General features: G+C 42.4%; 1 protein-coding gene across 2 annotated transcripts; it reads left to right on the forward strand.

Moving 5' to 3' along the window:
• Positions 1 to 1,971: 1,971 nt before the first annotated feature.
• On the forward strand, positions 1,972 to 26,747 carry IREB2 (iron responsive element binding protein 2). 2 transcript variants are annotated; one of them, XM_042824201.1, is made up of 22 exons: positions 1,972 to 2,045; positions 3,849 to 3,938; positions 6,864 to 7,029; positions 8,166 to 8,303; positions 10,246 to 10,470; positions 11,830 to 11,899; positions 13,057 to 13,240; positions 13,733 to 13,872; positions 14,562 to 14,733; positions 15,478 to 15,578; positions 16,102 to 16,218; positions 17,435 to 17,594; positions 18,373 to 18,508; positions 19,188 to 19,272; positions 19,847 to 20,003; positions 20,258 to 20,382; positions 20,642 to 20,746; positions 20,986 to 21,128; positions 21,871 to 22,018; positions 22,103 to 22,225; positions 22,895 to 23,080; positions 23,603 to 26,747. In XM_042824201.1, exons 1-22 carry the CDS (start codon positions 2,027 to 2,029, stop codon positions 23,711 to 23,713), a joined length of 2,901 nt encoding a protein of 966 aa, XP_042680135.1. In that variant the 5' UTR covers positions 1,972 to 2,026; the 3' UTR covers positions 23,714 to 26,747. The 2 variants fall into 2 exon arrangements, with proteins under 2 accessions (XP_042680135.1, XP_042680136.1); XM_042824202.1 differs by lacking the exons at positions 1,972 to 2,045; positions 3,849 to 3,938 and adding an exon at positions 7,172 to 7,269 and having other exon boundaries at positions 6,945 to 7,029.
• Positions 26,748 to 27,049: the final 302 nt, after the last annotated feature.

Below are 27,049 nucleotides of genomic sequence, written 5' to 3' on the forward strand. Positions count from 1 at the left end.
CTGGAATCCCCCATCGGACTCCCACCTCTACATGCCTCTTGGGTTCTCCTAAATTCTCAAGTCTGGGGGATTCTTACCTAGTCCCAACTTGAGGAGCATTTGCTAAAACAGTGATATGGTGTTCTTGTCTCAGACTGATACTGGTCTCATTAGGATCATGAGTTGGATTTTATCTTGCTAAAAACCTTATTTGGTGCAAAAAAAAAAGAAAAGAAAAAAGTCTTCAGCACACCTTAAGCATCCTTCTCTGTCCTTTGGGTTACAGTGCAGTTAATCAAATACTAAGACTGAGCAAAAAACAGAACTTGCTGCGTGCCAGGCCCCAACTCATCAGGAAACAAAATGCATGAAGTGGCTCATCCTGCCAACCTGTGAAGGTTTTGGTGGATGACTAAAAACTGTCAGGTGGGCATAAGCTGCCTTCATACTAGATGCAATCAGCAGCTAAAAAGATCTTTAATTCTGCCCGTAATGCCCAGGTGCACTAGGGAATAACAGTGCCTGGTGCAGAATTGCGCAACTGCGCAATCATTCTTGCCCACTTCTTCACTAAATAGACCAAGCTCCTCTGTTGTGGATGTACAACATGTTTCCTGCTGCTGCCTCCCCAGAGGCATGGAGCTGTGGCACTGCAGCCTGGATGTGCCCAGCAGTGGCACCCAGCCCTCCTGGCTTTTTCCCTCCAGATGTGAGAAACGCAGAGTGGTACTTGCCAAATTAAGAGAACTCCAGCAGTGAGTGAGGAGGGCACACAGCGTGGCTCTCCAACACAAGTGTGAGCAGATGGCAGGTAAGCCCTCCCTTCATGAGAAGGAAAATACTTGTTCCTGAGGTTTAGGGGGGAAAGCAATGCCAGCAGTTCAGGCTTGCAGAAATCCTGAGGTAGGAAAGCTGAACTGTGCTTCTCCCCACATCTTCCTGCAGCGTTCAGTAAAGAAGGCAACAGATGCCATCCATTTAAAACAAGCTTGTCAGTAACAAGTATAGCCTGAATCAAAACAGATGTCATCTCTACGGCTGTTAAGCCTGATATTTCACAGACTGCCATGAGCACTGGACAGTGTAGCTTGAAGTTCCCCAGTTGCTTGTACTTCCTGAAGTGAAGACCTCACACTCAGGACTCAGTTAATCAGCGCACAAAGCCCTTCTTCTTCCCGTTATCTCTGAGAACAGACTTTGTGAATGCGTAGACCCTGCTGAGCAACTAGGAAAAGTGCTCGTTTGCAACCTGAAAACAGAGTGATTTTGCAATAGTAGAAGTTTGCCATCTCCTCATTATATGGTCTGTTTCAAAGTGAGCATGTTGACTCTGCTGAACACCCTTGGTGCTATGAACTGATCACGGTGAGGCGTGATTTTATAGACCATTTGGTCTATAAAATAATCTGAGCCCCAGAATTAAGTTTTGAAGTACTTGAGCCTCTCCTTATAGTCGGCCTGAACTTTAGACCCCATCTGCAGCTATCTGTAAGCAGCATTACCATCTGATTTACTGGGAGCCTGCCGGATGTCACGGAGGGGCTGCGGGAGGGCTTTTAGCGCTGCGAAAGGCAGCTCTTGCAAAGGGTTAAAACAAACTTCATTTCCGGAGCGCCATCATTTTAGAGCAACATTCACAGAGACAACTGAAATCGCTATCGCTGAATAAACAGCGGTCTGAGATAATTAATATCCCAGAGAAACGAGCCTTAATTCACAGCGGCTCCTCCACGTGCCGCCGAACTGCACCGCCCGCCTCCCGGCGCAGCCCCGCCCCGCGGCCGACGTCGTTAAACTCGCAGCTCTGGCTAGAGCGGACCGCCTCTGCGCCTTCACTCGCCCACTTCCGCCCATCGCTCGAGATCTCGCGACACCGCGCGTTCTTCGCGCAGCCGCACGACGGCGAATCTCGCGAGCGGCGAGGAGGCAGGTGGGAGCTGGGCGGGGGCGGCGTAATCTCGCGAGAGCCGAGCCGCCCCGCCCGGGCCCCGCTCCCCCCCCCCGGCATCCCGCTCCCCTCCCCGCAGAGCTAATATGGTCGCCGGCGATGGACGCTATCAGGCCAGGTCGGTGCGAGCGGGCCGGCCGCCGCCCGCGCTCCAAAGGGCCGTGTCGCTCTCCCGGCGGGACCCCCGCGCCTCGCTTCGGCCCTTCATCCGGCCGGCGGTGCGGCGGTCCCGGCCCGGCTGGAGCGCGGCCCCCGCTGAGGGGAGGAGGAGCGCGCGGCGCTTGGCTGGGAGGGGGGGGGGGGGCGGCTGTGTGCCGCGCCGCTGCGGGACCCTCGGTACCGCCCGCAGGAACCGCTTCGTTCGCCGCTGCTCGGTGCCGGCTCCCGCTCGCCCTCCGTTATTTATCCTTGCCCGCCGCCGTCGCGTCTCTCCCCGTTCTCGGGTGCTGCGTTGTTTGGCTGCCCGCGGCGCAGCCTTTGTCCGCTGTTGTTGTGGCCGCGGTGCGGTGCGGGGCGGCCGGGCGGCAGACAAAGGCGGTGCTGCGGAGCGCTGCGCTGTGCCGCTCTCGCCGTATGCGGCCCCGCCATGGCGCAGCCGGGTCCATTTTCTCCCGGCTCTTTGTGATCCGGGTTTGAATTCCGTAAAGCTTCGATGAAATTCTTCAGGTTTGATGAGCTGTCGTTGGCGCTGCCCGTTTAGTTTGCTAGCGATTGAATTAAAACGTTTGTTTTGTGAGCTGGCGGTCTTCCTGAAGAGGTATTTTTGCTGAATATGTTGGTCTGTTCTCGTCTCTTGTTTGTTGTCAGCCTGGCACATCGTGATTTATGCTTTGTAACGTGTCTGTCCTTATCTGAGTCATTAAGTCCGTTTGTAGATGGTCAACGAAGACAATAAAGGTCAAACGTGTGTTAAGGCTTCTGGCTACACTGGTGATTTGCATGACCTGTGCATACCTGGTAATATTAACGTTTGTCTTAATCACACAGCTATCTCATCAAGTCTCTTAATCCATTTAAAACATCTCCATATGTAATTGATGTAAAACCCCAGAGGAGTTTTATTTTTGGTAAAATCAGAAATGAAAACTTGGTGTTAAGAGTCTTCTATCATTGACCTGGCCTTCTGTGGTTGACACGCCCAAGGGCCGGGATGCCATCCAGAGAGACCTGGGCAGGCTGAGCTGTGGCTGGGAGAACCTCATGAGGTTCAGCAAAGCCAAGAGCAGGGTGTGCACTTGGGTGCCAGTACAAGCTGGGGGATGTAAGGGTAGAACACAGGTATGCTGGCAGTGTGCCCTTGCAGCCCAGAAAGCCAAACATATCCTGGGTGCATCCAAAGCTGTGTGGCCAGCAGGGTGAGGGGAGGATGTGCCCCTCTGCTCTGTGCTATGAGACCTCACCTGGTGTGCTGCATCCAGATATGGGGTCATCAGCATGGGAGAGACACGGACCTGTAGGAGTGCATCCAGAGGAGGGCCACAAAAATGACCTGAGTGATGGAAGGCCTCCAGGCTGAGAGCTGGGGCTGTGCAGCCCGGGAGCTCTGAGGTGACCTGAGAGTGGTCTGTCAGTATCTAAAGAGGCTGGAAGAAAGAAGGGGACAGGCTCTTTAGCAAGGTCTGTTGTGGTAGCATAAAGGGAAATGGTTTCAAACTGAAAGAGGGGCCTTTTAGATTGGATGTAAGGAAGAAGTTTTTGGCACTACGGTTACTGAGGCTCTGGCTCTCTGGTTGCCCTGTTATGTGATGGATGTTCCATTCCTGGAGACATTCAGAGGCAGGCTGGGGGGGCTCTGAGCTCCTCATGGAGCTGTGGGTGTCCCTGTCCATTACAGGGGGGTTGGACCTGGTGGTTTTCAATGATCTCTTCCAACTCAAAAGATTGTATGATATCCATAACTCTGTTGTGTTTTCTTTTTCAGGAAGCCCTTACCAGCCCATAATTGAAGAACTAAGAAACCATCCACGAAAGAGGTTCTACAATGTCTCAAAGCTTGGAGGCACCAAGTATGGTAATGATAACTTCTATGTTTGTAATGAGGGCAGTACCTGCAGTACATGTGCACCACTTACTGCTGTGAAGTGTTAGGAGGTGCACTGTGTATGTGAGTTCTTAATGCATGTATTTGAAAGCTTATAATCTTCTCCCCTATTATTGTTTTATGAAGTTGATTGATAGCTCTTGTGGTTGCTGTGGAATGGTGAGTTTTGGTGGTGTACAAACAAATCCTTAATCTCAGCATGTCATTAGCAGGCAATATATCACTAATAGCTGCCCAAAAGATATATATATTTTTTTTTTTACTGGGTTCTGTGTCCGGATGGCTACTAAAAGATAAAAAGTATTTGTGCAGTGATGTGGGATGGGACAGAAATGCAGAAGGAGAGAGAGCTATGGGTCACAGTCAGCTGGAATGGGTTTTGCTCTTGAAGGTGATCAGAATATATTTTTGTTATTCTCTTAGCTTTCGTGTTAAGCTTTTAAGATGCTTGAGGTACATATTAGAGGTACTTGGGATCTTCTTTCAGTTGTGCTCTTTGGTGAAAAATGCACTGAACGTGCTCAGAAACATTAGATTTCAAGAATATTCAAGAACATTTCCTAACTAAAAATTACAGAGAGTATTTCACTTCAAGCCCATGTTTGGCAGCAATAATTATGTCCTTGTTTTTGAAGCAAAGAGGGAGGAGCTCTTGCTAGTGCAACAGTGGCTGTTCCAAGTTTTGTGCAACAGCTGTGTGCTCTTGCAAATTTCTAATGTAATACTGGAGTTCATCTTCCGAATGGGAAGGGGCAAAATGTTTCAGTTTGTTGCTTTGTCTGAGAAGAAACAGTGGAGTGGTAGCAGCAAAACCAGCCCATTCTGTAGGTTTCTTTCGTTTTTCTGAAGGGCCTGTAGTGAAAATTCAAACAGAAGATACTGCTTTCTATCTAAGATGTCCAAATAAAGATTGGAGCAGCAGTGGAATTTGAAAATGTTCACAGAATGAATCCAAGCAGAATAGGTTAGTTAGGGTGGTCTTTCTCTTCCAATAGAAATTGATGGGCAGAAGTTGGAAGCCTTGTACTAACTGAATATTAGAAAGATATTGAATTTAGGTGCAGTGTGGATGATTGTAATAAGAAATCCATTATCTGGAATTGTTAATTGAATTTGTTGCTAGAGCATTAATTTTGGTTCTTGCCCTGTTTGCGCTCTGCCCTGGGGCTTCTGACCATGGTCTGACAATAAGTGCCTGTTTAAGTTAATCAGATTTCTAATGCAACTGTTAATCATTTATTTGTGATTTGTTGGGGGGGGAAATCTGATTTTTTTTTTTTATTTTTTTTTTTTCCTAGTGTTGATGATAGTAATCTGTTGTGGGTAAAATGGTAGCTGGGCCTGCATTACTGCTGGGACTGGGGCTGACTTGAACAGCCTTTCTCACTTCAGTCTCCAAGGATGGGGATTCCACTGTGTCTCATAATCCTGTACTTACCCATCCTCCCCATCACATCATCTTCTTTGTGTCTGACTGTGGTCTCTATTCCTGCACCTTGTGGCTGTTTCTGTGCTTTCAGCATGCACTTCTTAGAAGGCAGGCTTCACCTTCTCTGCAGTTCCCAATCAACTGTGAAAGACTACAATTAGTGCACTTAGCTTTCTCTCCTCAGATTGAGCAGGTGCAGCTCTCACAGCTCTGTGACACGTTCTGCAGCCTGTAACCATCTCCGAGGCCCTTCACTGGGTGTGCTTTGATTTGTTGAGATGTCCCATGTTCTGGGAGGCCCAAAACCACGCACAGTGCTGTGGATACTCTGCCAGTTTGGTAGCCCCTGGTAGAGCAAAGTCATCCATCCTGCACTGCTGATGACTGCTACCTGTACAGAGCAGCACCCCTTGCTAACTGTGCTTGTAAGGAGTAAGTCAAGCAGTTCTGTTCTGGTAATTTGACTGAAAAGTAAAATGGTGCTATTACAGTTGATTCAAATATGGTTTTGATGATGATTCTGTATTATTTTGAATGACTTGTCTGGTTAGACAACAGTAAATACTTTAGCAAGGTTCATGATGACAACAGTGAATCTTTATTAGCAGCTTGTGGATGAATGTACTGTTTTTTGTACTGAGTTGTTTAACTCCCTTCTTGTAACTAATTTGTTCATACTTCACTGTTATTAAATTATTTGTCTGCTTGAATTATGATGCAAAGAATGATGCATGGAGGGAAATGTGAATTCTTTGTTTGTTTGCAGTGATGCTTCTCCTTTTCTCCCAGTTTTTTTCCTTCTCATTTCCAGTTCCTTCAGTTCTACCATGCCAGGAAGCTGTTTCTTCTCAGTACCTTAGCCCAGATCAGAGACAAAGCCCTGGAAGTTATGTTTAGTGAAATGTTGTTCTTTGTATTTTATGAAATGTTGAATTTTATGGCACGTATCAGGAGAGTTTCTGGTCCTGAAATCACAGTGGTGTGTTTTTTTTTTTTTTTGTTTTTTGTTTTTTTTTGAAGAAAATATCAGGCACTGGTTGTCTTGGCTTGATATCTCAAGTAGTGAGATGGTGAAATGAACAAACAAAAAGTTCTTAGTATACTCCACTAAGTGTTGCCTTTCTCCCATTCTGTTTGATTGGTAACCCCAACTCTGTATGCCTCGTGTGCATCTCCTGCCAGCACAGCATACCTTCCTGTCTGCTGCTGGCGTAACACAGTGCAGTCACACAGTGCAAACCCTGGCATCTTCAGTTCAAATTCAATGCAACTCATCTGCTGTACTGTTCCACCTTCTATAGTGAGGATCAAACCCCACAGCAGCTAGGCAGCTTGTTTCCCACAGCTCTCTCCCTTCTGATTTGTAGTGAAGTGGACCTCCTTAGAAATGTGAAATAGTAATTCATAAAGACATGATGAGTTGGGGGTGTTGCACTAATTAAGCCAGTTGTTTTGTTTTGCCCTAGATACTCTGCCTTATTCCATACGAGTGTTGTTTGAATCCAGCATCCGTAACTGCGATGGCTTCCTGGTGAAAGAAACAGATGCTATGAACATTTTAGACTGGAAAACAAAGCAGAACGATGTCGAAGTGCCCTTCTGTCCTGCCAGAGTTGTTCTTCAAGATTTTACGTAAGTAGAGCGTTTGCACACGTGAGTGTGTGGAAGAAATGTCAAATAACCTGTGAGAGCTCAGCGAGTGGCATGTGTACTTCAGCTTGGCAATAAACAGCACCTAGCTGCTGGGTACTGAAGTTTCTCTCTTTGTCAGTAGAAATGCATGCAGTGCTTCTGCTGTTCAGCAGAGACGTCACGATTACGTGTGGCACGAGAAGAGGAATTGTTCCTTAGGGTGCCTTGGTTTTACTGCAGGTTGGTGAAGCTGAAGCTGTTGGCCTACAGTGGGTGTTTCACAGGATTAATGCCAAAACACAAATGGAAGTGGAGGCGTTTAGATTGTAGCCAGATGGCTGACAGTTCATTGAAACACAGTTTGTGCTTCACACAACTGGAGATTAAATGTTGCATGCTCCACCAGTGTGTGTAATCCAGTTGAAACAATGAATGATGCATACATTAAAGTCTCTGAAGATAATAGCTTGATGTGGTTTGAGTATAGCATAGCTGTAAGGTAAGGACTGTCCTTCAGCAACTTGGGAATGTTAAATTTAAGATGTCCTGGAGACTAATTAATGATGTATTTATGAACAAGAGAGTTTTAGAAAGAATGTGATGGTAATAAAGTAATGGGATATCAGGCAAAATAAAAATGATTTAAATAATGCTGTGTTCTCTCTTCAGTTGTGTGCTTCAAGTATACTTATCAGTGTAATAGTAACAAGAGTATTGATTCTGTAATATGCTGTGAGCTTCAGAAATGAGTGGCTTTGTAAGAAGAGTAGTAATATATACCAAGGTATTAAAGTATAGCGTGAGCAGTGTTCATATAGGTATTTATAAGGTAATAAGTATCTAAAAGTGGTGTTTTAAAGTGAAGAACATTGTGCTTCAGAAACATGGCAAGGCAAAAGAGCAAATAATTGTCTTCTTGAAGGCGTTGCTGTATTTTGTAGGTCTGTTACCTTAAAACGTGCTGTTGCTTGTTGTGAATTAGTGCCAGTTCATTCACTTCCAAAATTTGGAGAATAAAACAGTAGGGTTTTAACTTCTGAAATAGAACTCAAGTAGATTTGGGCTTTCGAAGAGGTTTGTGAGTGTAATACATGTGCATCCCACGTTATTGTGCTACTTTGCTTTCTTTCTGTTAGTGGAATTCCAGCAATGGTGGATTTCGCTGCCATGAGGGAAGCAGTAAGAAATGCTGGAGGAGATCCTGTGAAAGTCAATCCTGCCTGCCCGACTGATCTCACTGTTGACCATTCTCTGCAGATTGATTTCAGCAAATGGTAACAGATCTCTTTTCTTCTCTTTTCATGAACCATGCCCTTTACCCTGTACTAAACTGACTGTTTACCCTGGTAAATCACTTCTCAAATCTTTGTCCTTGAAAGTAGACCTGATAGCACCTGAAAGAGAGCTGGTAAAAGTGGAGAAAGTAATACTGCAGAAGGAGAGAGAATGATTGTGAGGTGTTATGCTTGGAGCTGACTTGGTAACCCAAATTCTGGGCAAGAAATTGCAGAAATAAACTGCAGGATCTGTCGTGGCTTCCAAAAAATAGTATGTCTCAAGAGAATGAGGTGGAGTGGCTGTAATTCTTGCTTTGCGCTGTTCCTACTGTTAAAAGTTATTTTCTTGATTAGTATTGAATGCAAGTGCCTTCTCACAGCTCTGGAGAAATGGCTTGGCAGTACTACTGGATGCACTGAAAGGTTGTAATTTCAGCTGCTAAGTTATGACTGTGACTTTATATAGGCCTTGGTTTTTACTGCAGATGAAAAAAAGGCCGTGGAGACAGCATGCTTGTAGGAGTCTGGCTAAGTATTACATCTGGAAGACTGACAGCCTGGTTTTCTTCTCCTGACAGGCAGTAATGTGATGAGAACAGCCTGGGGCTGCCTTGCACTAGAAAGATAACGTTGCAGAATAGAACGTGAATTTTATTCCACATTTGCTGAGCATTTCCCATAATGTAGTTCCCCCCCCACCCCTATCCCCATTCATCACAGAGCCTTCCCAGAGTCATGCAGAACTGTGTTAATTGCTTGAGCTCCTCCTGAATTCCTAAAAATTCAGGGAAAAAGCCTGTAGCAGCTGGGTATGGGTGTGCGAGGCATCCTTCTGTAGGATGTCCAGGTACATGCAGGATTTCAGCTGGGTTAAGTAGCTCAGAGGGAAGAGCAAGAAGGTATGAAGTGGTGTTGGCATGTGTGCTGTAGCAGTTCTGCCCATTCAGGGACAGCTGAGTCGATTGCAATGGGGCTAACCTGAAATTATCAGCAGCACCAAGTGCTGGCAAGAGGTCTCCCAGTGTGCTGCTTTGTAACGATAAAGTGTCTCACTGTCCTTTGGCTTCTGGAAAGCTTGCAGGATCTCAGCAGCTGCTGACCTATGATAAGAAACCCTTCTCCCCAGGGTGGTTTGTGCTGCTTTTATACAATTGCCATCTCCTGCTGGTCTTAATTCCATGAGCCTAAGACAAGGTATCCTCTGTGGCCCTGTGCTATTCTACCATTAGATAACTAAGTATCTTCTTGTGCTAAAGCAGCAGAGAGCAGGGGATTTACTTAAAATCAATGATTTGTTTTAATCATTTGAGTATTTGTTAAATCATTCACCTTTCACCACAACTACTTACTTAGCTCTCATGGGAGAACTTGCACAAATATGGGTAGCATATTAGATGGACTTTATTTTAAAAATAAAACCAAATTTCTGCTTTCTGACTGAGTGATGTGAGCATCAAATGTATCTGAATCTTTGACAATTCATATCAAAAGCCAGCTTGAATAGGACAGCTTCATTTCTTTCCTTGAGAAGTCTTTGTCTTGTAAATCATTCTGACATTAATGAATGTGTAGAACTGCTCTGGAGTAAGAAAAATGCAGCATATCCCACTGCTTGGATGAGGCTCTGCCCAGCCCTTCGAATGTTAAAACCCTGAGTTTAGCCTCTGCAGTGTGGTTTGTGAGTGCTGCTGACCTGTTGTGACCACATGGGAGGAGTAAATGGTGTCAAATGGTGTCAGAGCTTCAGGCAATCCAGGGCAGTTCACTTCTGGTTATTACTTTGCTACGTTTAAGGGAGCTTATTCAGCGAGAGTTCACTTTGCGTTAGGGTTAGAATAAAACGACATCTATTTCCTCCTCTTTAAATTATTTCTCCAAATGGTTTGTGGGGTGGGGAGGGCAAACAAAACTGATGTTCTTCTTCTGTTCACTGCTGCAGTGCAATACAGAACGCCCCGAACCCTGGGGGCGGTGAGGCGCAGAAGCCGACAGCAGCAAAGCTTTCTCCGCTGAAGGGCCAGCCGAGGAAACTGCCATGCCGGGGCCAGAGCAGCTGCAAGGGGCCCTGCAGTGCTGGGGAGCTGAGCCGTGCCTCGGGGCAGTTCTCTGCACAGATAGAGAACACACCTATCCTCTGCCCTTTTCACCTTCAGCCAGTGCCTGAGTATGAAAACTTGCTCCTTTGATTATTTGCATTGTTCTGTGTTGTTAAACTCTGCTTGTGACAGTCTATAGAGATTGTGCTGTAAACAGTGCGAATGCTGCTTTTAATTGCATTGTGAGACTTCCCTTAATTACCAGATAAGCCTCAATGAAACATTGATTTTTATGGCTAAAAGTAATCTTTTTTTTTTTTTTTTCCCTCACTTGTGGGATCCTTGGAGGAATTTCCAGCCCTTATGGACTTGCCTAAACATCACTTCTGTCTCACATTCCATCTGTCACAGAATCAGAATCACAGAATGGCCAGGGTTGGAAGGGACCTCAAGGGTCACGAATCTCCAACCCCCTGCCACACGCAGGGCCACCAACCTCCACGTTTAATACCAGCCCAGGCTGCCCAGAGCTCCATCCAACCCGGCCTTGAACACCTCCAGGGTGGATGGGGCATCACAGCCTCTCTGGACAGCTGTTCCAGCACCTCACCACTCTCGTAGTAAAGAACTGACAGCCACCTAAATCTTCCCTTCCTCAACTTAAAACCATTTCCCCTTGTCCTGCTGTTATCTGCTCTTTCAAAGAGTTGAACTCAATCACGCAGCTGAAATGCACTGTACATTCTGCTTGTGTGTAATGGCACAGGGGATCCTCATCTGTTTCTTTTCCAGATCTTCAATTTTAACAGTTCATTGTGTCCATTCAATCTGTGACAATTACTTGTGATCTTCTTTCAGCTGCCATTTCTTTTCTCTCAGGCTCTTCAAGTATCTCTTTGTGCCTGACTGGGGTAAAATTTAAATGCTGGTTGTGTTTGTAATTTTACAGATATGCAAATATTTCTGGTCAGTACAGGTGTGGGAATGCAGAATTAGTGATGTTTTTGGCTATCCTGGCAGGAAACCAGCAGTGTCATTTGTTAAGCTGCAGTTTAATGATGGCTGTCCTTCGGGGCTCTGTAGAACACTGCACTGCAAACCTTGTGACACCTCACAGGTCATGGTGTGCAATGAAATACACCTCTGTAATACTGAGGGTTCTCTTTCTTCCTGCTGCAAGGCAGGTATATTCATAGAATCACAGAATCATCAAGTTAGGTTTGGGTTGGAAGGGATCTTGAAGGTCATCTAGTTCCAACTCCCCTGTTGTATTCCCTTCCTGGTTCTTTTTCTCAAAGCAGAGGTTACTCTTAAATTGTGGATTACTCCTTTGTAATGAATGTCAGCATCTTAATGAATATCACTTAGGATATCAAAATTCATGTTATTAGGCTGTACTGTCTTTCATCAAACAAGCAAAACCAACTTGTTCTTCTGTACTTTTGAAATGGTTTATGATAGTACTTGTCAACTTGCTGTCTTTCTAGGCCTGAGACAGTATTGAAAAATCAAGAGATGGAATTTGGCAGAAATAGAGAGAGGCTTCAGTTTTTTAAGGTATGTCTGTGCACCTGTGCATTTTGTATATTGCATGTTTTGGTGGGTGGGACATCTTGCTTTGTTTGCTTCCTGGTGTTCAACATTACATAATGTAGCTTGTCAGGCTGTGAATCTGAGTTCAGTGTGAGTATAAAATGGGCTTGTAACAGGTTTATGGATTTTAATTTAAAATTGCTAGACAGCAGAAATTGTAAATCTGGGTGTCGTGTAAAGGGGAGAGAAGATTTAAATGATTTGGAAAAGTGGATAGTGATTGGTTTGGTGTTGTCAGTGTGAAGGTACTGGTCAAAGTAAGCACTTACTAAACTGCAGTCGACTGATATTTCATGAACTCTGTGCTGTAGATCACAATAGGCTTTTCAGATAACAAGTTTATTTGTCCATGCTTGTGTTGCAAACTTATGAAACTAGAAATATTAAATGGAAGCTGATATTGAAGGATTGCTGCTCTCAAACTAGGCAGCAGTGCCAGCAGAGTTGTTTTGAATGTAAATCTTGTGGTGAGTGTCAGCTTCCTTCTAGCCGGGGATCTGCAGCATTGGTGTTTGATCCTCATCCCCTAATTTAATGTGGCTTAGGAATCTGATCAAATGATCTAAAAATCTTTTCATGTAAGTAGACTAGGAGGCTTTCAGAAAAGCTGCAGGTCAGCTTGTATGTATGAAGAGGGAAACCACTGAGCTGGGTTTTGTTACGAGCCTCCATGGCAGTTTCTTTTGTAGCTGTGTGGCATCCTGAGCTTGCATGTAGTAAGGCACTTGTATAAATTGCTTCCTTAGTCCCACACAGGTGTGTAAAACCTAAACTGAAATCTGTGGTAAATGTTAATGCTAATTCTGTTGTCTAAATATTAGTCTTGGCTGTGCTTGAAAATCAGCTGCGTGAGCTAGAAATTAAGAGCCTTGTACAGCCCTGCATTTGGGAGCTAGGAGCTATGGATTCAGAATGGAGTGTGTGGGTTTGTTAACCATTTCAGAATGCATAGGATCCAAGGAACTCTTGTAACTGTTGGAATAATGAGCACGAGGCACATAAGTAGCAAATACTATTGCATTGCATATCAGCTTTGTTGTTCTAATTGTGTTCCGAGAAGAATGGAATAAGTCCCTGAGAAAAATCTCTCTCTTTTCCTCATTTTGGAAAAACGAAAACAGTGGAGTTCAAAAGTTTTCAAGAACACTTCCATCATACCACCAGAGACTGGAATGGCACACCAGGTTAATTTGGAGTATCTGTCAAGAGTTGTATTTGACGTGAAAGATTTCCTATATCCAGATAGCGTGGTTGGCACAGATTCTCATACAACCATGGTAAATGGCTTGGGTATCTTGGGCTGGGGTAAGTATGCTAACAGTAACTTGTCAGCAGTTTGAAAGCCTTACTGAAGCATTATTGAGAAATATTTTCTTCTTCCTAGAGTTTCAGGCTCAGTTGTAAATCTGCAGAATGTGTTTTTTTTTTTGTCTCTACTGAAATTTCTTTCCATAAAAAAACTGTTTGATGCAATTTAAAGAAAATAGCAAAAAAGAGAACCAAAAACCTTTTGATATCCTAATTGCTTTTTGTGCATGTACTGTAAAATTTGGATTAAGGTTTTCTTCATCGCGGAAAATAAAACTTAGAATATCTTTCTAGTTAAATGTGAAGTCAAACAACTTCAGCAGTAGTCTTGCTTGTTTTTTCACGTGCAAATATGTAATAGAAAACACCTGTATTTCTTGCTGTGGCCTCTAGACTTACAGGAAGGGTTTTATTAGACTTTAGAACTTGGAAATATTTAGTGTCTGTTTACTTAGACTGATGAAAAACAAGGTAATATTCTCACTGCAGGTGTTGGGGGAATCGAAACAGAAGCTGTGATGCTGGGGATGCCGGTTACTCTCACTCTGCCTGAGGTGGTTGGGTGTGAGCTGATGGGCACAGCCAGCCCACTTGCTACATCCATAGACATTGTTCTGGGCATTACAAAGGTAAGTTCAGTGCCTGCTGAGGCAGAGCTACCCGTGGGTTTTGAGAAGTGAAATCCTGGCAGGATTTACAGCATGCCTTTAGTTGTAGTGATGCAGAAAGATTCCCACAATGTCTAAGAGTTTTTGCTTCATAGTCCTCTGGAGTGTTTGTCTTACGTAGTGGATTGCTTATAAGCTCTCTTAAAAAGACAAAGCCTATTTGTAGGGGAAAGAACACACAGAATCCTTGTTTTCTATTTTTTTCTATTCTTTTGATAGCATGTAGGCTTCTCTTCTAGCTTAAACTTTTTCTGGGTACCCTTTTTTCCTGAAGTGTTGCAAGACAAAAGGCCCATCTGTAGTTATGAACTGGTATAACTAAAAAATGTACCTTCTGAAGCCAGGGCTTTGCCAGCATGGCACAAAACTTCCTTTTCTGGTTGGTTGACAGCCAGTGTCTAAGCATTTAAGAGCTTCGATTGCTTTGAAAACGTTCTTTCTAGTGTGATGTTCTGAGAAGCATCCATCTGTTTTTGCCTTGGGCATCTGAAAAACACCACTGCCAATAGAAGTCTGTCTTACAATGTCAACATCCAGCCTTGAATTTAGTACTCAGTATCTCATAGGTTGTGGGTATTTTTGCTGTTTGCAAGAGGCATTGCTTCCACTGTTTCTTTGCATACCAAGAGTTGTTGTGTTCTTTTAAACAGCATCTTAGGCAAGCTGAAGTCGCTGGAAAATTTGTGGAGTTCTTTGGGAGTGGAGTTTCCCAACTGTCTGTGGCAGATCGAACCACAATAGCAAATATGTGTCCTGAATACGGTGCTATTCTGAGCTTTTTCCCTGTTGATAATGTGACGTTGAAGCACTTAAAGCATGCAGGTAAAGATGAAATCCTACAAGGTCATTCACTGTAATAGTTTCAGTGCAAAATCAAATGTCCCTACAAAACCAAATCAAGATCATGAAACAGTGAATCAAAACACAGCATGTTTCTGATTTTCACTGTGATTTCTTCCATTTCAAGACTTCCACTGACAGCTTCAACTAAGGCAGAAGAATATCCATTTCTTTTCAAGATAGAACTAATAGAGAAGATCACAGTAACGAATAGATAAGGAGAAAGCGTACCTGAATTATTAAGCCTTTCTGAAGCTGAAATCTGATATGTTTGAGTTAAGAATTTTTAATGACAAACATGCATGGGTTGGTCAGCACAGAGCAAACAAATCAGATTTCTTAACAGTAGCCAGCATTGCTGGATTTTATCAGCTAAACACGTGGTCTCTCTTAAACAAGTAAGTCTTAATTTGGAGGATCTTCATAAACCTAAGGGGCAAATCTGTAAGTTTAATTAGCTACAATTTCTGATGTTTAAGTAGCTTATTTTGTTCCTTAATACAAAGAGGGAAAGTTAAACAAAAAAAAAAAAAAAAACCAGACACTTTCCCCAGTATTTTAATTTCTGTATCATTCCTGAATAGTTCCTTTGGGAACGTAATATGTAGTGGTATGCCTTGGAGAAGAAATACTTTCAATGTTCAAGAACAGTTTTCAATTAGAAGTGTTAATTTCTGAGAGTTGGTGGGGTTTTTATGTAACTCTATCATGTTTAAATTTACTAAGGTTTCGATGAGGCCAAGCTTGAGGTTATGGAAGCATATCTTAAAGCTGTGAAGCTATTTAGAAATGATGAGAATTCTTCCAGAGAACCTGAATATTCCCAGGTATGCTTGAAATGACTTACTGCTCTGTTTGATTTCCTAACAAGTAACAGCTGTGGATTTAAGTTTTGTCTCCTGCTGTGATTTTTGGTACTTTAAGTAGCATTTACTCACAGTTCTAAGCAGAGCATGCTTTAAAGCATGGACAGGCAGGGGGGGAAGAGGAGAGGTAGAATAATGTTCATTTCAACTAATAGATCTTGAATTCATGTCACTCCCAAGTACATATGCAAGTCTTAGGGGTGATGGAAAAGTTAGGAGTAATAATAAGAACCTTTTGAGGGTTTGGCTGAATGGGCTGCTTTTACAATGGAAGGCTGGGTTCCATCTCAGAGGTGCCTCCTAACCTGGGCTTTCCTGTGACCAGCAGCCTGGTGCAGTGTAACAGCTTGGAACTGGAGGCTGGTTTTAATGTCTCAAAACACTGGCATTTTAAACAAAACATTCTGAGCATCTCTACATTCAATACAGTGTGAAACTGGGACTGACAATGCCTGCTTTTCTCTTTTACTTGTCTTTTTTTTAGGTAGTGCAAATTAGTTTAAGTTCTATAATTCCTCATGTCAGTGGCCCCAAGAGATCCCAAGATAGAGTGGCTGTCAGTAACATGAAAAGTGACTTCCAAACCTGCTTAAATGAAAAGGTTTGTACAACTGCTGTACTCTTCAAAAGGTACTCCTTAAAATCCACATAAATGTTATTTATTCCCTGCACACCTGCTGAGCTCTAGTTATTACTATGTGAACAGATAACCTGAAGTCTTCTATTGCTTGACAAGAGTCCCTAAGGTAGTAGCTGGTAAATCCTAGGTGTACCTTGTCATAAATGTGACACTGGAAAGTCCTTACTTGGCCAATTTAGGTTGCCAGGGAGGGAAAACATCAGAATTAACTAGTGGAAGTTCAGAGTATATTTTTAAATTTTTTCTTAGTTTTTTTAAACACTTATTTTCACAAACATTACAAGAAGAAAAATCATCTTGTATTAAGAGATGCAGAAATACTTCCAGGATTTGAAGTACCCACTGTTAGAGGTTTTTAACTACTTTCATCTACCGTAACTAATAAAGGATTTTTGCTTGTAGCTCAACTTCACTTCAGAGAGCACTCTTAAGCTCATTTTTTTTGTAAGTAAGATGCATAGGCATCTAAGAGTACAGCTGATGTAAGAATTAGTGTGGTTTTTTTTAGTGTTCCTCATTAAAATTGAAGTCTAGCAATAGCTTTAGATCAGAAATGTTTCCACTTAATTTCAAAATTCTGTCTTGGCTTTAGCCTTTCTGGCTTGTGGTGAGATGTATGATACAGAATGGTCTGTTGTGGTGGGGACAGATCATAGCTGATGATGGTCGACAGTGCTGAGGGGCTGGAGAGTTCATTCTGCTTTTAGTTGCAGTCCTCTTCCAAATAAAGCCTTGGGAATGGCTCCAATTCAGAAAAAATCTATGAAATCAGATGTCTACTCTTAAGGGCTTAATCTTTCATTTGTAGCAGGAAGTGTGTGTGATACCAACCACGCTTTGACTGGCATTTTTCATTGGCAACATTCATTGTTGCAGTTAACGTAATTATGAAGAAGGAAGAACACTGTGTATGTGATAAGTGAGGAGAACTGAGGGCTTTTTAAAAATTCTCTTGAAGGCTTCCTGTGGGACAGCTGAATATTCCTCTAAAGTAAGATTTGCTTCATCTGCCTGCACTGTCATACTGTGTGTAGTGCAATGTTTGGATGGAGATTGGCAGCCCTGCCTGTGGGCAGGGGGTTGGAGCTTGATGATTCTTAAGGTCCCTTCCAACACAAGCCATCCTGTGATTCTTTGAGCCTGTGAATATTTGCTAATGCGTGTTTTTGTTACCTAGGCTGGTGTTAAAGGGTTTCAGATTGCAGCTGAAAAACAGAATGACGTTGTACCTGTTCAGTATGAAGGAAACCAATACGAGCTCTCTCATGGCTGTGTTGTCATTGCTGCAGTAATCAGCTGTACAAATAACTGCAATCCATCTGTCATGCTTGCTGCAGGTATGTTGTGTCTGATAGAAGCTAACTGTGCCTTGTTTTGCCATTATTTGCCTTCACTGTTGTAGATTCTCTGTAATGACCTCAGGTTGTCACACAGTAGACTTGTAGTTTTAAACCTTTGTGTTTTGGAGGTTATGCACTGCAAGTTTCTCTCCAGTAATACAATCTCAAAGTTTGTGTCATAAAGCAGCATTAATAACAGTAATTCCAAAATTATTTGGTAGCATTTTTACAGATAAGTTTTAGGGCTGTCTTCAAGTGGATGCACGTATGGACACAGCTGTGGCAGGAGGTAGGCTTTGGCTTTAGCTTTGCCTTCATCTGGATGCTAATGGCTTGAACGCTATGGGTAGCAGCAGTGTGGAGAGAAAATCCAGATTGCTGAAAAATTGCCCTTTGCCTTTATCACTAGCTGAGGAGTTGGTGCCCTCCCATCATAAGCTGTGGCTGGTTTTCCCCAAATCTGCTCAGACCTTACTGTTTTCCTTCTGTGGCTCAGGCAAGCTTTCCTCTGAAGCTGTGTGGCCTGTGTCAGTAGAGGAGCAGACAGTGCAGTGCTGACTGCCAGCTAGAATGTGGTGAAATTTGTTACAGAAAATGTAACAAAATATTTAATAGGAGTGAGAACAGAAATCTGAATTATATTGCTATGAATTAAGTAACTTTATTCACAAGTCGTTGCTTCAACTTAATAAACTGAAGGTCCCAGCTGAATAAGCTAGCATAATGTAAATGTTCTTTTAAGGGACATAAAAATATGAATTGTCTTTTTTTGTAGGACTCCTGGCCAAAAAGGCAGTTGAAGCTGGCCTAGAGGTGAAGCCCTACATAAGAACTAGTCTGTCACCAGGCAGTGGAATGGTTACACATTACCTCAGTTCCAGTGGAGTATTACCATACCTCAGTAAGCTTGGGTAAGTTTTGATTCCTGTTTGGATCTCTAGAAAATAGTATATGTGGGTTTTGTACAGGTTGGTAAATACACTTGCTCTGCTTTTTGGGATGGCTAATTCACAAGTTTGCTAGTTTATCCTTTTTTAATTTTGTGTTTGGTTGAAGTTAAGCTTCACTCCATTTTATTCCTACCTTACAACTTCATGATCTTTCATCTTTACCTTAGCTGAACTCTGGCTTTCAGTAACAAGCTGTGTGTGTAAGTGGCTTTCACAGAATGCACTTAGTCCTGTATTTCAGAAATGGAAGCTGGATATGAATTCTTAAGGGTGGTCTGTTAGTGTTCAGCCCGTGTTGTTGTTGGGCATGCTTTTGGTTGCTCAGTAGCTGTAACAATTACACTGTCCATACAGCTGTGCAGTGTTACAGGATTACTCTGTGAAGAATGTTGCTGCCTTTGTGTTACCAGTACTTGCTGAACAGAAATATTTGACTTGGTTTAAGTTGGTGGTTACAGGAATATCACCTTGTAACTTGCCTGTATTCATCAGATGCAGTGTCTGGAATGCAATTCCTAGAAAGTCGAATTACCAAATGAGGAAAAGAAAAACTCTTAGTGATTACTGCTTTAAAAAAAAACAAACCTGACAAATTGCTCTTCATCTTTTAATGTGCTACTTTATTTTTTTTCCAATGTAGGTTTGAGGTTGTTGGTTATGGATGTTCAACGTGTGTTGGAAACACTGCTCCCCTTCCAGAAGCCATCAGGAGTGCAATAAAGCAGGTAGAGCTCTAAGGCTTATGGGGTATAGGAACATCTTGCCCTGCTAACTGATCAAGAGATGCAGTATTCTGTGTAAAAAAAGCTTTTTGTTCCTGGTTTGGACTGTGGTGTGATGTTAGGCATCTGCTTTTCAGAGGGAGACAACAGTAGCTGTGTGAAATAGGTGTAACAAGTACAGTCTGTGTGGCATATGGATATCAACGCTAACATGAATACATGGAACCTAATCTTAGAAAGGATGTAATGTGCAGGGATTTTCAAGACTTATGTCCTGGACTGCTTTGTATCAGCAGTGTGTAAACAGCTGCAGCATTTTTCTCCTATGAAACAGTAGAAGGATATAAGAACTAAGGCAGGAGTTCACTGAAGTGGCTAGGGAGCACATCTGCTAAAAGTTTAGAAGCTCTTCATGGGAGAAGGAAGGACAGCACCAGAGAACAAAACGCCTTTGTGTTGAAGGTTTAGATTACGTATTTGAAGTGGAATGCAAGAAGTGCATCTCAGTCAACAAAAACTCACGTAAGCTGTTGTGGTACCATGAGGTGCTGGAGGATAACATGGTCCTGCCTTGCAGGGTGAAATCATTGCCTGTGGAGTGCTGTCTGGAACAAAGAACTTTGAAGGACGTCTGTGCGACTGTGTCCGTGCCAACTACCTTGCTTCTCCCCCACTGGTAGTTGCGTATGCTATTGCAGGCACTGTTAGAATAGACTTCGAGACTGAGCCTTTGGGTGAGTGTTCTTTACCTCTCACATTTCTGCTTCTAATGCATGCCTAGAAGGGGTTTCTTCCTGTGCATTTCAGTGTACATAACATTGCATTTAAAGAGAAAGCACAGCAAGCTTTGTTGTAGTTAAAAAAAAAAAAAAAAAATCCTCTTCAGATACAGTTCTCTGAAAAGCTGTGTGTGTGTCTGCATATATGAATGTATGTACAGTAATAGTCTTAAAGACTTCATTAGCATTCTGCTTAAAACCTTGCTCAGGCACTGGCTTTGGTGGCAGAAGTATCTACTTAAGGGATATTTGGCCCACGCGGAAAGAACTACACATGGTGGAGGAAGAGTGTGTGATATCATCTATGTTTAAGGAATTGAAAGAAAAAATGGAGGTGAGAATGGTCTTTTATTCTAAATGGTGCACTGCATTGTTGCTTTATAATGTTTTCCACTTGAATATAATTGGATTGCCTCTTGTTTCCATTACATTAAATCAGAATTTGACTGATATGCATACCATGTATTAATGCTATCCAGAAAGATAACTTGTAACATACAACAAGCTCAAAAGAAGGTCACCAGTAAGTCTTCATTTTCAGAATGTAAGTAGGCCATAAATCAATATCTCTGGTTTTGGTTACTTCTGTATAGAAAGGAAACAAACGATGGAATTCACTGGAAGCGCCTGAGTCACCTTTATTTCCCTGGGACTTGAAATCCACTTATATCAGATGTCCTTCCTTCTTTGATAAACTTGTGAGTATGCTGGGTCTACCACTATGTACTAGAAAAGGAGCAGCTATTCCAGTCACACCTCACCATATAAGTAATAGATTTTATCATCAATAGTATTTCTCAGTCCTCTAAATACTGTTTGTATATCTGGAATAAGTTGAGTCTGTGTATCCATGTGTCTTAACATTTGCAGAAATATTTTTGTTTCTAAGGCTCTTAGTGGGAAAAAAAAAAAACGTTTTGTTTTCCTTCCTCCCCAGGCCAAAGACCCGGTTTCCCCGCAGCCGATTGAAAATGCCCATGTCTTGCTCTATTTGGGAGATTCTGTAACCACAGATCACATATCTCCTGCTGGAAGCATTGCAAGGAGCAGTGCTGCTGCTAAGTACCTGACTAACAAAGGGTAAGCTCTGTCCTGAGCCTCCTCTTCTCCAGGCTGACCCGTCCCAGCGCCCTCAGCTGCTCCTCACAGACTCCTCCCAGCTCTGTTATTCTCTTCTGGACATGCTGTAGGGCTTCAATGCTCTTCTTGTAATGATGGGCCCAAATCTGAACATAGTGCTTGAGGTTTGGCCTTACCACTGCTGGGCGTGTTGTAAAGGAGTATTATAATCAGTGTCAATGGAGTGTGACAAAGCAATAGCCTGCAGTACAGACTGATCCTAACTTGCATTCCATTTGAATGAGTAGTGTTACAGGAAAGGGAAAAATTAATAAACCTTTACTCCTAAGTTCGTCATTTGATTTGAGTAAGGCTGTGACTTTTGTTGGCAGTGTTTATTGGTACACATGCTGCTAGGGGATTAGTAAACACACTGCTTTACTGTGGCAACTCCTGAGCTGGAATGATTGCTGCATGATTCTTCTGTAAGCACCGTACTGTTCATAATGCTTCATAATGAAGTAATAGATGATGCATTTAAAATTGGAGCTTTGCTTATGAATAATCTAGCAATTATTTACGTGTTCATGATTTATAATGATTGTATTTGATAAATAGTTCTTTACATCCTGTGCTGATAACCTAGTGGTTTTGAGTGATGCTGCAGTACTTAGAGTAATCACAGTACTGTTGGAAAGCAAATGAAAGCACTGTTTTAAAGCAAATGAAAAAGTGGTTTCCTTCTTAAATGTTCTTATTTCAGACTCACACCTCGTGAATTCAACTCGTATGGGGCTCGGCGGGGTAATGATGCTGTGATGACAAGGGGCACATTTGCTAATATCAAGCTTCTGAACAAGTTCATAGGAAAACCAGCTCCTAAAACAATTCACTTTCCATCAGGACAAACGGTAAGAACATAAGAAGCTGCTTCAAAATTGTGATACGGATTAAGATCTCACTCACTCAGGCTGTTTAATTTTGTTGTTCCACAGCTAGATGTGTTTGAAGCAGCGGAATTGTACCAGAAAGAAGGCATTCCTGTAATTATTTTAGCAGGAAAGAAGTACGGACTGGGCAGCTCAAGAGACTGGGCAGCAAAAGGGCCTTTTCTACTGGTACTGCTAGTTTGGTTTTTGATATCTGTGGTTTTTGGTGTTGTGGGGTCTTTTATTATCTAAAAATATCTTTATAATGTTTAATTTGGAGCATAAACATTTAGAGCCTGTATTCAAGGTTGAATGCAATCCTGCATTTTACTTAACAGTAATTTATGCTAAAGACTTCATGGAAGAGAATGACTGGTCAGAAGGGTAGCTCTGAATTTGATGACCATGTGAGATCATTTAGGCCTCCAGACTTCTTGAGGTAACTTAGACATCTTAGGTAACTTAGCTGGACTCTGATTGGATTCTGCAGAGTATTTAGAGGTTTTTAGAGTTTTTTTAATAATAAACTAATTTCCAGTAATACTTAGGATATGTTCTGAGTTAGCCAGTTATTTCTGTACAGCTCTGGAATAAAGGAAGCAGCTGTATTCCAGCTGGGGCTTGCTCCCTGTCAGCTACAGCACAGTCACTGTGCATTCTGAAACTGTTTCATACTGTCTGGGTCTGTTGAGGTTTATTTGCTGTTGTCTAGTTTTACAGCTAGAATGTTCCCTATTTGCAGGCTTCATACAAAGTGCTTATATGCCTGAACTGCAGGACTTTCTACATAAAAATATTTGAAGCTCACTTTTGCATTTAACTTTGTACTGAAATACAGAATTGCTTGTATCTTTGCAGGGTGTTAAAGCTGTCCTAGCTGAAAGCTATGAAAAAGTCCATAAAAGTCAATTGATTGGAATTGGCATAGCTCCACTTCAGTTTCTTCCTGGAGAAAATCCAAATACTTTGGGTCTCACTGGCAGAGAGCAGTTCTCTATATTATTCCCTCCAGAGCTGTCGCCCAAAATGACTTTGGATATTAAGGTATATCTGCAGTATCTTTGAATTTCTTATTGATCACACTTATGGTTAACTTGTGCTTTCGGTCCTGATGATTGGAAGCAGGAAAAAATACTTCATCTTCTTTGAAAGTAAACTGATAGTTTGGCCTGAAGTTTGTACTGAAGTGCAATTATGGGCGCTGTGTTAGAGCAGAATTGAGTCTCATTTGTGTCCTTCTGAAGACAAAGGCACAATTAGTTGAGGGAGGCTTCAGTTTTGTATCCTGTGTCAGGTATCTGTATGGTAGTACTTTGTGCCCTCGTAGGGAAGTAGGTTTTTCTTGCTAACAGTAGGTGTGTAGCACAGTTTCAACCGGATCAAAACCGTGTTGTTGGGTGAAGTCTTCATTCTGCTCCTAGCAGTGTCTGTGTTGTGCAGTGGCAGATAATCAGATTGAATGAGTTTGTGTTAGGCAGAACTTGCTTCTAATGTGCTAACTGAAAGTAAGTAAAGGGAAGTGAAAGGGAAGCTCCTAATGGGTGTCTCTTTGCTTTTGTTTTGAAGACAAGCACTGGGAAAGTGTTCAGCGTGTTTGCCTTGTTTGACAACGACGTGGAGGTAACTTTATACAAAAATGGTGGAAGTCTAAACTTTGTGGCTCGAAGATTCTTATAGTAGCTACTGACTGTGGGTACCTCGCACTAACTGGTAACTCTGAAAATGCCTTGTGTGAACCCAGGAATCTGTACTGTGGAACTGCAGGCAGCCCTAGTGTGCTCTAAGTTACTTCGTCCATGGATGTAAAAGATTGTGAATCATTGTAACTGCAGCAAGATCCTTCCTGATTTTAAATAATATTCTAATGGTGCTATTAAACATTGCTAAAATCGACGTGTGTTATGGCAGAGAGAGCTGTAAGTATGGAGGGGATGTTTTCTCAGACCATTTTGTAAATAAACCGTGTGAAATCTCAAACCGATTGTGCTGAAGATTATTATGTAAGAAGGTTTTCTGCAGTTGTTTCCACTTAGTTTTTGCACCTGTAAATCTGTGTACTGCTGTTGGTTTAAGCGTAGCAGATGGTATGGAAGGTTAAAGGGCAAACAGACGGATGGTTTGCTTTTTTGGCATCCAGAGCTCAAAATAGATCTTCAGTTTCGAATGTCTTGCTTTTAAAATGATGGGCACATAAGGCCCCCTGTGTCCCATTTATTGTATGGAATTATATCCCTTCTGGATCCAGATGGAAAAGTGATCAACCCATGAAGTGCTGTTGGCTATAGAAGTATATCTCTGCTTGTAAGAGAATGCCCACAGTACGTGGCTGGTGTTGAAGTGCAGCCCCCCAGCATTCTGCAGTGTCCTTCAGTTGAGAGCTTTGTCATCTCTTCCTCAAGCTTGTCCTTTGTAGCATTGCTTTTTACTGTATTGTCTGATATCACTTGCCAGAGAATTTCCCTCAGTATTTTAACCTTTAAGAATTTGTATTACGACTCCTTAATTACTCTGCTTTATATGCAGCCTATGTCTAATCAGTTACACTTGTCACATGTTAAATTGCTGAGGTAGCCATGCTGCCTTTTAATGCTTTGGAATGGTTTTTTTTGTTTGCAGCCCTTCCAAACAGGCATCAGATTCCCCTGCTGAAGATCACAGAATACTGAACAGATTTGGCTCTTGGCGACTGCAGCTCCACTAAATCAAATTATTATTGCTTATAAAAACTGTTTTGTATTTAACATTAATGGAAGATGCACAGTTTCTGCAGAAATGCTTTTGTTTTACCACTTAGCTTGGTCACTGAGAGCTTCTGATCTGTGCCAGTTTGTCTTTTCTGATAGCTTCAGGTATTTCTGTGCTCCTGTATCTTGAGCAGCTTCATGATAGCACTTCTGTTTGTAGAGTGATGGATTGCTTTTGGAGGACAAAGCTGCAGAAACCTGCTATGAATTGGCAAGATTTTGCTTTTAGATTTTTGGATCTTGATAAACATTGTCTTAAATGTCCTGACTTGCCAGAAGACTCCATTAGTTTTACTGCATGTTTTCAGTCTATAACTAGAAGCTAAGCCAGCTGACGTGCAAACCAACATGTGCACTCTTGGCATCCTTAAATAGTATGTTTATGACATGCCTAAAAATCTGGAAAATAAACCCTGACACAGTTAGATCAATACAACATAATTTTGAGACAGTTCAGCTGCAAACTTCAGTTCCATTGGCATAGTTCTGATACCTTTTTTTTGCTAGACAAAATTCTGTACGGTTTGGAATTCTATATAACCTGTTCCAATAATCTTGCTGTGTTTTTCTTTTAGCTGAGATGAGAAAAACTATTCCAGTGACTCATACCACTGATATGGGTAATACATCAATGCATTTTCTAATACTGTATTCAACTGAATGCTGGATGGGTTTCTGTTCTGTGGTACATTCTGGTAATTTTATCAAGAATTGAGATCTCGCTACTTGTCTAACAGCATCTAATACTTCTTTTCCAGCTCAAAGGTATATTCATAACTGAAGAAAATGCACGTTCATTACTAAGGAACAGATCTGATTTTAGAGCTGATGCACAGTGGTGCTTTGTGCAGGAGATCAATGAAGTACAGCTGCAGGGCTATCTAGAATACTTGTGCAACTGCTAGTGCTTGAGTGGGGCTCAGCCTCCTGCCCTCCCGGTGCAGTGACGCTCCTTGCCTCAGGAGACAGTGATCCAAGCCATGTCAAGGTAAACCAGTATTGTGAAGTGCAATTTCAAGGGCTGTGTCTTAGAGTTATTGCCACCAATACTCATCTCTTCAGAAGTGTGATGGTTTCATTACTGTAGTGACTACTTAAAATCTGCTGCACTCCTATGCCTTAATGTCAGTGAAAGACAGCTCTGAGTGCAGATGCTGTCAACCTGGAGGTTCCTGCTGTTGTGGCTGCTGTGGGTCCTGTCCCAACCACACCGATGCCCGTAGCATCTTTGTGACTTGTGCAGACTGACTCCCACCCTTAGGACACGTATGCCTGCAGGTGGTAGGTGCTGGGGGGAACTGTTAATGTACCCATCTTGTGCTTCTCGCCCAGTAGTGAGCTGCCATGATCCATGGTCGTGTGCCTGCCCCCCTCCCCTTGTGCAGCAGGGAGTGCCGTCAGGTCGGGTCAGTAGCTTGGCAATGAAGGCAGGACGTTGAACTTTGAGCTCACTGCTAGGATCTGTGAGCTTGGGATGGGCAGCAGGGAAGCCTGCTTCTGGCAGTGGCAGGATACAATGCAGGCAGAGGATTGCTGTGATCACACAAAAAAAGCGTTGTTCAATTAGACTTTCTAGTATCTTAAAGCATAGGAGGAAATGCTCCTGTTTGAAGAAGTGACTGTGTTAGACGTATTTAACCTAGAATTCTCTCTCCAGTTTGATTTGGAGAAGAATATTCCAGTTTTTCTAAGCATTTACTCTTTGTGCCCTCCCAAATGACCAAGCTTTGGGATAGTGTTGATGTTTATACATTTTACACCTAAGTTTAAGGACATGAAATTCTGTATATTAATCGTATTTAAGCAACTGCAAATCAATGTCTGCTGTTCAAAGCCAACAAAAGAGTTGAAGTTTTAAGTTCAGTGTGTATTGTATAGATATCTTACCAGAAGTTCAGCTGATGACAATTGTGCATAAAATGTTACTGATACTGTAAATTATTTTTAATAAAGAAAATTGTATCACAGTTCTTGTATGTCACCATATGTTGTGAATAGGAGGCATGGACTGATACTAACATGGCACTGGTAAGAATGTATGAAGTTGGGGGGGAGCAAGGAAAAGGGTGCATTCAGTGGATTTGCTCAGTAGGAGCATCTCTCGGATGGTTTCCAAAGTGTGCTTTATTGGTTTAGAAGGAAACTTTCTGAATTAGCTGAGCTCTGGATATTCTATCAGTCATTTTGCCTTGCAATAATATGTGTATTTTTCCTTCAGGAAAATGTCTGCTCTCATTTAGAATGTAGATCAGGTGTGGGTTATGTTTGA

The sequence above is a fragment of the Centrocercus urophasianus genome, unplaced genomic scaffold (assembly GCF_019232065.1).
Source record: "Centrocercus urophasianus isolate 14NV4802_14NV808 unplaced genomic scaffold, USGS_Curo_1.0 seq_23, whole genome shotgun sequence".
In the NCBI taxonomy this organism is placed as follows: Eukaryota; Metazoa; Chordata; class Aves; order Galliformes; family Phasianidae; genus Centrocercus; species Centrocercus urophasianus.

What these genes read in the sequence shown, in the direction of transcription:
- IREB2 (XM_042824201.1), top strand. An exon ending in GTTGTTCTTCAAGATTTTAC is followed by an intron (nt 7,030 to 8,165) that starts GTAAGTAGAGCG and finishes TCTTTCTGTTAG; the next exon opens with TGGAATTCCAGCAATGGTGG. An exon ending in CAAAAGGGCCTTTTCTACTG is followed by an intron (nt 22,226 to 22,894) that starts GTACTGCTAGTT and finishes GTATCTTTGCAG; the next exon opens with GGTGTTAAAGCTGTCCTAGC.